Raw genomic sequence first — 9678 nt, forward strand, 5'->3', positions numbered from 1 at the left:
AATCAGTTGAAAGTTTTTGTTGTGGCAATTGATAAAAGAAAACGGGGAGAAGCAATGCCATTTCGATAGGGCATCACAGGCAAATGAAACTCATGTTCTTGTGGATGGTACATATAAATAGGTAAATACAGGGAATATAAATCAAATACAGTAATCTCATACACCTATCATTGCAAGCTTTATCAATTCAACTAAACTTACAAATAATTTAGGGACTCCAACTTGAATGGGAGGATATGATGCTTTTGGAACTATATTTATGGATCATATTTAAATTCTAATAGACAATGAACATCATATATATCACTCTCAATTTGAAAGATCACAATACTGATAAAGGTACTCACATTACTGTTATTTATGCTTATTGTTCTACTGTAGAAATAAAAGCTCTATGAGAGAGTATACAAAATATGAACAATAATATTGATGGTCTTTGGTGTGTAAGAGGAGATTTTAATGTCATTATGGTTATTAGTGAGACGTTTGGGGGTAAATCCTACAGAAGCTTGCAAAATTTTGGATTTTATTAGCACCATAAATGTATGTGGACTAGTAGAAAGGACCTTATTAAGTTCTATACTCACACTATATATGTTTCATATACCCAAACTAGATTCTGTTATTTGGCTTAAATCTATATTCAATAAAATAAGAACAGTTAACACTATTTAAGAAATAATAATAGTAAAACAAGATGAAGAATGAAACTATTGTCCTTTTTCTCTTTGACAAGCACACCCACTGAAGTTACAAGTTTCCTAAAGTTTTATATTTATACTAAGTTTATTATAAACCTTGACACCAATGATTATCATGTGTAGGGCAGGTTCAGTGTAGCCATAATAGTTTATGGGTTCTGAATCACAATTTCTATTTATTTATTGGGTTTTAGATAGATTATTTATATGTATTAAATATAAAGACATGCTTTGAGACAAAGCTATAGCTTTAAGGCTGGCTCCGCCCCTGGTCATGAATGAAAAAGTATACTTACTGACCCTGGCTCAAGAGGCAAATTCAAGATTTAAGAAGTTGATGAATTCATTTTTCATTTTTGTGAATGCATAATTAAAGCTTAAAGCAATGAGTTTAGTTGTATCTACAAAACGTGTCCTAAGGCCTATTAAATTTCTTTGAATGATGCCTCATGGTTTCATCTCTTAGATCAGATTTGTAGAAATTAATAGTAATTTATTGTTTAAATTTGATGCAATCTCTTCTTTATAATTGTTAGTATTTCACACTTTTTATGACTGATTGCTTATCTATCCGCAAGTTTTGGCGTTTCCTTTGTAGAAAAGCTTCAACCTTTTTCGCTTTCCTTTGCATAGACCTTTCAAATATGGTTGTGATGCCACCATGATCTCTCAGAGGTCCCCATCATGTTTGAGTATTTGCTCGTCGTTTAGGCCCACGAGTGAAATTTGTGCTCATTGCAGTCACCTCCGTAGTTCTTCACATGTTGATGTTGGTATCACTTTAATTATAATTTAGTATGAATTGTACAGTAATTAAGAGGCTAAATAATTGAGGCTAAATAATTGAGGAATGAATTGATTTGCATAAATATATTCCACTCATAATGTCTTAAAAAAGTTGAACCTGGTTTCCCACCCAAAACCTTTTGGGAGATGCCAATTCTGTTACAATCAATATGCATCATTTTGTACAGCATCTTTATATATAAGAAATCAACCCGCGTTATATATATGTCCTAGGAAGTTTGGATGACTTAAACATATATCTTCTGTTCTTTCAGCTATCTAACTATTACTCTCTCATGGAATTCTTAAGTGAAGATGAAAGAAAGCATGACATGAATAAGAAGCTTTACGATGCATTGATGAAACAAGAGAACGATAAAGTTATACAACTCTGTCGAGGACTGGAATCGGGGCCATTGCATAAGTTAACCGTTCACGATGACACAGTCCTCCATGTGGCTGCCTACTCTAAACAAACAGATTTGGTTCTCTGCTTACTCAAAGAGCTGGAAATGCGATTCCCTGAGTTTCCTGTAGATGGACTAAAGCATCGTAATGATATGGGGAATACAATTCTTCATGAAATAGCCACTTTTGACAGAGTAGATTCAGCTGCAAAAATAATATTGAATAGAGAACCTGATTTACTTGGTATGCGCAATAAGAATGGAGAGACTGCTCTATTTCGTGCTGTTCGTTATGGGAAAACAGTGATGTTTCATTTTCTTGATGAACAAGTGAATCATTTTTTTGCTGTTTATGAACGTGAGGCTTGTTATTATAAACTTGGTGGAGCTACAATTCTTCATGCTGCTGTACGCTCTGAGCACTTTGGTAAGTTTTAAAATATCATACGGTATCCGTCACTGAAGCAGGACCTCAAAACTTCTTTTGTTGTCCTATTTCTTCATGTATATTTGCTTCTTTTTGTTCCCTAAGTGAGGATTGTTTTGCTAGTGGTAAAATGCTGAGTTCTTTTGTATTGTGTCTATTTTGTTCTTCTTTTTCTGTTTTTCATCTTACAGGTTTGGCCCTTTCGATTGCTAAAAAGTATGAATATTTGGTAAATGAACGAGATGCAGATGGAATGACTGCTCTTCAACTTCTTGCGTGCAACCGGCAAGCATTTGGAAGTGGAGAGAAGTATAATTATATCAAGAGATCCATTTACACTCGTAAGATGCTACACTCTGTATGATGTGAATGTTTTCTGCACTGCTAGTGATTGTTAGTACTGATGGATTACTTGAACTTTACCTATTAGTTGAATTTTCATAGACATCATAGCTTGTTCTACATTTTATCCTAGATTGTATAAATGATCCTTCTGTCAATCATAAATATCATTTCTTTCTCTTGATCTTAGTGAAAATATTGTTAATTACTTGGGTGTTGTTACTTGATAAATTGTGTTGGATGTTTGCAGGTCTTTCAACTGAACATAAGGCTACCGAGAGGGAAGGTAAGTCATTGTACGCAGGTAAAACTCCATATAAGCACTTTGGAACATCACCTTCTATTTTTTTGGGTTTCTTATGGAATAATAAGACATTCATCACTTCAGAGGCGGATCTAGAGCAGATTATGTAGGTTCAAATGTATCCCTTGCTTTTTAGTAAGACCATGCTTAGTCTATTTCATGTCTGCAAGAAGCAATTCTGTCAAATTCACTCATGAATATTTTTCTTTTTTCTTCTTCCTTCAGAAGCTGAAAAATGTTATAGAGTGCCTTTAGTAGAGTCTATGCGTAAGCAAAAGCAGAGATATGAATCAGTTCTGAAACTTGCCAAGTTCTTGATAGCAAAGGATACTTCTTGGGAATATTCAGAATCTGCATTAAATACAGTCGAACCTCGATCCCATAAATATAGACTAATGTCAGATGTTTCAAAAAGCCAAGAAAAAGAGGAACAAGATGGTGTTGCACAAGCAGGACAACCTGTTACAAAAATAGCTGAGTCACCTTTGATCTTGGCAACTAAATCAGGTTGCACAGAGATTGTAGATGAGATATTGAAAACATATCCCCAAGCTGTGGAGTATGTTGACAGTGAAGGTCGTAACGTTTTGCACGTGGCGATCAAGTACCGTCAGATGCAAATTTTCGACATAGTTGAGAAAATGGGAATGCCAATGAGGAGACTCAAGAGAAAAATCACTCATCAGGGAAATTCCATACTTCACATGGTTGGTGTAAAAGAGGACACTGAAATTGCAGATATGAGAAGCCCTGCTTTGCTATTGCAAGAGAATTTGCTCTTGTTTGAGGTAAGATTCAATACTTGATTCCACCTTATAAGATGATGTACAATGCCAACAATCTTTTTAAGTTATTTAATTTGAGTTTATTGGCATCTTAAATTCTGTAAATTATCTCATTTGATAACTTAAGTTGCTAGAAAACACTTCTCTTTTATGCCTTTCATGTGGAATTAGATTCATTTTTGCATAGGACAATTCTTCTAATGATAGGTGACATTGAGACTAATATCATATTCCCTCAGTCCCAATTTAAGTATCGTACTTTTCATTTTGGTCTGTTCCAAAAAGAGTGCCTCATTCCTATATTTAGTACGGTTTCCAATTCCATCATTCTACATGGAAAGTTTAAGACCACAAAACTTAAAAGATTATATACACATCTTTAAGATAAGACTACAAGATTCAGAAGGTATAGGTTTATTTTTTGAATTTCGTGCCAAGTCAAACTAAGACACTTAAATTGGGACCGAGGGAGTATTGGATTGCATGAATACCTTATTCTTATTTGAATAAAGATACTTATATTTCATTAGTTATGTCTTAGCATGGTATATGATTAAGTAGATTTGCTGTCCCTGCAGCGTGTGAAAAATGTCTGCTCAGCTGACTTTTTTGAAATTATTAATGAAGAAGGCAAGACAGCAGAAGAGTTATTCACTAAAGCAAATGCTACACTTCGTTCGGAAGCGAAAGACTGGCTTAAACGCACGTCTGAGAACTGTACAATAGTTGCTGTGCTTATTGCGACAGTGGCTTTTGCTGCAGCCTATACTATTCCAGGTGGCCCAAATCAAAGCACTGGTTATCCTGTCCTCTTGGACCAGCCCTTCTTTGTGATTTTCACTATCGGAGATGTGCTTTCCATTACCTTTGCTTTGACCTCAATGATCACTTTTCTCTCGATTCTTACCTCTTCATTTCTGTTGCATGAATTCAGGCGGTCGCTTCCTCAGAAATTGATTCTGGGAGTTACCCTCTTGATTCTTTCTGTGTCCATGATGATGCTAGCATTTGCGTCAACTATAATCTTAATGATTCACTATAAGGAAAGGTGGACAAAAGTTGCTTTATCTTCCATGGCATTCTTACCTGTGACCATTTTTGCAGTTTCATATTTTCCTCTGTATTTGTCATTATGGAAAAACTTTAACTACTCGTTGAGGAAATTAGCCATGGCTTTTCCTAGGTGCAAGATTCTATCAGGAAAGCCTCGCAATGATTCCCTTTTGACAAGCTCTTCCAGTCTCCATGAGTCTGAGTCTACTAAATTTGGCATTTCCACATCCTATTATTAGTAACTGCATATATTATAGCTGTTGTGTTTGTGTGAAATAAAGATGACTTATTTCCATTGAAATGTATTCTAGTAGTAGCAGTATGTGCCCATTGAATGTATGTGATACATTGTCAAGTTTATTATCTATGCCAAACTCATTTAGGCTTTTTGAGAACTTGCCATGCTTTCTAAAGCGCAAACTTACAAGGATCTGCAACATTCAGGTTGCAATTATCTTGTCAAGTGCACAACTGTCAATTATGGAGAGTGAATGTACCTTCATTTTGTACGAGATTGCTTTACAAATTTGTCGATTTATTGATTAGGCAATAAATATAACTTACATCGAATTGCCTAGACAAATGAACAGTTGAGACATGAAATTACCATTGCTCAAATGAAATGATACATTTTCAAAAGAAAATAAAAGTATTTAAACCATATATAGTTCAATACAACTTGGCCACAACAAAGAAATATAATGTTCATTAAAATAAGAAATATTGACTTTGCAACAAGACGTTAGATGTTTACTGAACTTATATATTCCCCTCAACAAGAGAGGAATATCTCTACTATCCTCCTCTTCTTCTTCAAGCTTCAAGCTTCAACCACAAACAACATAATGGAGAAAAAGGACTAAAATAGCAGAAGACCATTCAAAAGCAAAGAGTTTGATAAAAGGCAACAGAGTTGAAGAACCAGAATAGTAGTTATAAGGTGGTGGGGGAGGTCCATAGTTATTATACTGTGGGCAGCAGGGCGTAACAGGCTGAGCTGGCGGACAATTTTCATAACCAGCAGGTGGTGGAACGCCGTAGCTTTGGTATCCACCATCAGAAGGTGGTGTTGGTGGTGGTTGTAGCGGCGGAGGTTGACAAGTATATGGACAAATTGTACAATTTGTACAAGCACTTTGTGTTGGTGGTGATATTGAACCATCACCATAATTACCATCTTGAGTATTATTGTCACCAAAAACACTTGAGAAAAAGTAGAGTAAGAGTAACCAAACCCCTAGAAGGAACTTCACATTTTCTTGAGCCATTCTTGGTTTTCAACTTACTTTGCTAGAGAAGATAAAAGTAATTAAGTAGCTAAAGCTAAAAGAAATGATCTCCGTTTTGTAATGTTTGGTCTAAGTGACGTAAACATCAAACAAAAACCATGCCACATAGCAAGGAAATGTGGCAATTCCAAAGGTGTTGATGATGGGATAAATTTGATTTTGTTTGCATGAATTCCTAAAACAATGTGAAAAATGTACATCAGCTAATTAAAACACAAGTGAAGTAGGGGGCTACTAGGTCAGCTATTTCATATGTATATGTCATTAAGATTGAGGTGATTTAGAAGACTAAATCACCAATTTCATTTGTATATATGCCAAATACAGCTAGTTTTCATTATATGAATCGGCTATCTAAATTCAACTTGTCTACAACTTCTCCAAAATGGAATGAAACTTGGCATCACTTTTGAAGTTCCCAATAAAATCGAGTAAAAGTAGAAACCAAGTGGTGAGTATAGCTGCATATATGAAGGTAAAGAAAAAATGGTGCTAATTATTCATAATTTATTATTGGGAAAATTACTTGAATGAGTATTTTTTTAATAAATAATTATTGATTTGAATGATATTTTCTTATTTATTATCATTTATATCAATACATAACAATATTATTATAAATCTGCACTTGTATGAAAAGTGAATTATGCATGTAATATAAATGTATTATAAGTGTTTTAAAACATATTATGGTTGTTTGATAAGAAATTGACATAATGTATTATAAATGTATTAAAGTATGTAATAAATATATTATCTATCAATAAAACTTATATTATATGTATTTTATAAATTGTTATATGTAATATATACTAAAACTGTGTTATAAATATATTATAAGTGTTAAGTAAAAAAAATTAAATAATAAATATTTTCTTAATATGACATATTTATGTAAGTTTCCTTTATTTTATCTATCGCCAAGTTGACTAGAAATACCGAATCAATAAAAGGTTTTGGCCTTTTAGCAAAATTTGTCTAAGAAAATGACAAAAATGATCGTGGGAGATGATATAAATTAGTCCCTTAAATATATTCCCGAATAACTTCGATCATTTATGTTAGTCAAAAGTAACTACTTTTAATCTCCATCAAATATTTATTAAATTGTAGTTGAATTTTAGGAGAAGTGTGATTTTTTTAAAAAAAACCAGAAACACTAGAAAAATCCCATCAAAATCTAAAAACGGTAATACAGTCACAATAAATAGGAAAAATTGCATGTTAAAAAGTTTTACCATACCAAAAAGAAGAAAGACTAAAAATAACTGGAATTGCAAAAACTGCACTTCCAAATATGAGTTCGTGCTAAATTCTTTTTCTCTTACAATCTGTCAAATCTAACAAATAACATTTGTTAAATATTTAACGAAAACCAAAAAATTCTTAACTACTTTTTGACAAATTTAAAGGACCAAAAATCTTTCAGAATATATTTAAAGGAGTACTTGAACTTATTTCTGTTAATTTCTCAATTCAAAATAACGAGAAGTTAAAATAGCGATATAGGTGAAATGTGTTAGGGTATATACTATCAATTATGCGTTTAGACATAATTTCTAATAATTGTCAAGATTAAATATCTAAGCCCAATATTGTTTGTAACAATCTGTCCCCGTCGTTAGGAATAGGACAATGGGGAAGAATTTCGAGCCAGAAAACTTCGGGTAGTAACTTCGAAAAATATTTAGCCTAGGCTAGACTTGGACGAATTTTGAATCAGGTAAAGTTTAGGGTGATCATGTGAATGATGGGAGGTCAAATCTCTAATTTGATTGGATAGGCTGATAGTCCAGATGATAGGAGCATTTACGGCTTCGCAAAATTACATTTGGGCGAGTAAAACTCTCAAAATTGAATTTAGCGTGAATGGTATATTTTAATACGCCTTGGGAAGATGATATGTTGTGAAATGGGGGCTTGGAGTTCAAACTCCGAGATCTCTGTTTTCGTGCAACCCACCAGAGCGAGAAGGTCGCGTCAGAGCGGGGCAGACGTGACTTAAGTTGGGAGTCTTTTTCTGCAAAAACAGTTTCTAAGACTCCAGGAGGCGACCTAGGGCGGTTTTTATCAATTTCTCACAGATTTTCACGCTTAAGGTAAGGATTTTACTCCATAAATTCATCCTTTGATTCCTAGAATCTAAAAATTGTGGTTGGTATTCATTGGAGGAGGGTTTGAACAGAAAACTAATGGGGGAAAATAGCGCTAGGGTGAGGTTAGGATCATGGGTTTGTCCTAGGGTGTGAATTGTGTTATATTTCATGATAGTTAGGCCATTGTGTTGATCCTTTATATGTATTTACTGTTTTCTAGACCAAGAACGAGAAGAACAAACCCCGAAAGGGAAGGCCCTTGCATTGTAAAGTTGTTGAAACTTGAATTTGAGGTAGGTGATGGTCTAGTTTCCCATATGAGTTTCATATACTTGTTAAATTTCTTCATGATATGCATGTGTGTATAAGAATTGAGAAACATGTTAGATTATGTGTAAAATGAGCATTGCTGGCCTATTTTTGTGATGAACCTATTCTTGGTGATATAAATACTGTAAATACTGAATGTATTTGTGATTATGATATGCTTGGATCTGGTGCCATGTTTCGACACATATTTGGATCGGATGTCACTTTCTGACACAAAGTTGATTGTTTGTAGGTCTCTTGAGAGGACCCTTGTGTGAAATTATAGCATGTAGAAGATGTTGAGATGTAATATTGCTGAATATAGTTGAATTTGAGATTAGTTGACTTATTCTATATATGTATATGCCTATTGTGTTGAATTTACTAATCTATGATTCATTTACTAGATAACCGCGTGATCCTACCACTACACCATTATTTTTTCTGCTGATATTATTCTTGCTCTGCCTTTTGTTGAGTACAGGGCATATTCAGCCGACTTCGAAAAGACCTCGATTAGAAGAGTGAGCTTGTTCGAGTTCAAGGGTGAGCTTTTGTTTCAAGCTACCATGGAATCTTCTATGTTCTAGTCCCTTTTTCAGGACTCAGATTTTCAAATACTATTTTAGTTTTATGACTGTCGTTTTTGGGAGTGCTTCCTTTTTTTATTCGGATATTTTTTTAGAGTTTTGGTACGAACGACTTTCAGTTCCTAGGATGTTTTCACATTTCGATGTTATTAAAATTGTTGGCTGAGTTTATGGGAACTCAGTATTATTTCTGGTTTTATTCATGCTTCTGCAGGTCTTTAATGGTTACCTCTTAAGTTTGATAAGTTGGGCTATAAAAATGGCTCTCCCACAGGAGGGTTATTGTGGGTGCCAGTCACAGCGGGTCGAGGTCATGACAAAGTTGTATCAGAGCATACATTTGTTGATCTCATTGTACCAAAACGAGTCTAGTAGAGTCTTGCGGAATGGTACATAGACGTTTGTACTTTTCTTCTAGAGGCTATAGGATTTTAGGAAAAGTTTCATTGCTTCTTTCCTTCGTGCTATAACTTGATTCCAATTGGTATCTGACGATCCAAATTGGTATCTAACCTCTTTCACTCTATTGTCTGCAGATGGTCAATACTCGCTATAACAGTGTAAGGCCCGTAGATTTGGTGGAGCCAGA

The 9678-nt window shown here is 34.3% G+C and overlaps 2 protein-coding genes across 3 annotated transcripts; one reads left to right on the forward strand and one right to left on the reverse strand.

The window, feature by feature from the left end:
* The first annotated feature begins 1615 nt into the window (after positions 1-1615).
* On the forward strand, positions 1616-5200 carry LOC129880627 (ankyrin repeat-containing protein ITN1-like). 2 transcript variants are annotated; one of them, XM_055954744.1, is made up of 5 exons: positions 1616-2321; positions 2513-2662; positions 2914-2967; positions 3193-3755; positions 4331-5200. In XM_055954744.1, the coding sequence occupies exons 1-5, from the start codon at positions 1784-1786 to the stop codon at positions 5042-5044; spliced, it is 2019 nt and encodes a 672-aa protein (XP_055810719.1). In that variant the 5' UTR covers positions 1616-1783; the 3' UTR covers positions 5045-5200. The 2 variants fall into 2 exon arrangements, with proteins under 2 accessions (XP_055810719.1, XP_055810721.1); XM_055954746.1 differs by having other exon boundaries at positions 2914-2949.
* A 432-nt stretch (positions 5201-5632) lies between these two features.
* Positions 5633-6073, reverse strand: LOC129872279 (uncharacterized). Its single transcript, XM_055947207.1, has one exon. It carries the CDS (start codon positions 6071-6073, stop codon positions 5633-5635), a length of 441 nt encoding a protein of 146 aa, XP_055803182.1.
* Positions 6074-9678: the final 3605 nt, after the last annotated feature.

This window comes from Solanum dulcamara, chromosome 2 (genome assembly GCF_947179165.1).
Source record: "Solanum dulcamara chromosome 2, daSolDulc1.2, whole genome shotgun sequence".
Taxonomy (NCBI): Eukaryota; Viridiplantae; Streptophyta; class Magnoliopsida; order Solanales; family Solanaceae; genus Solanum; species Solanum dulcamara.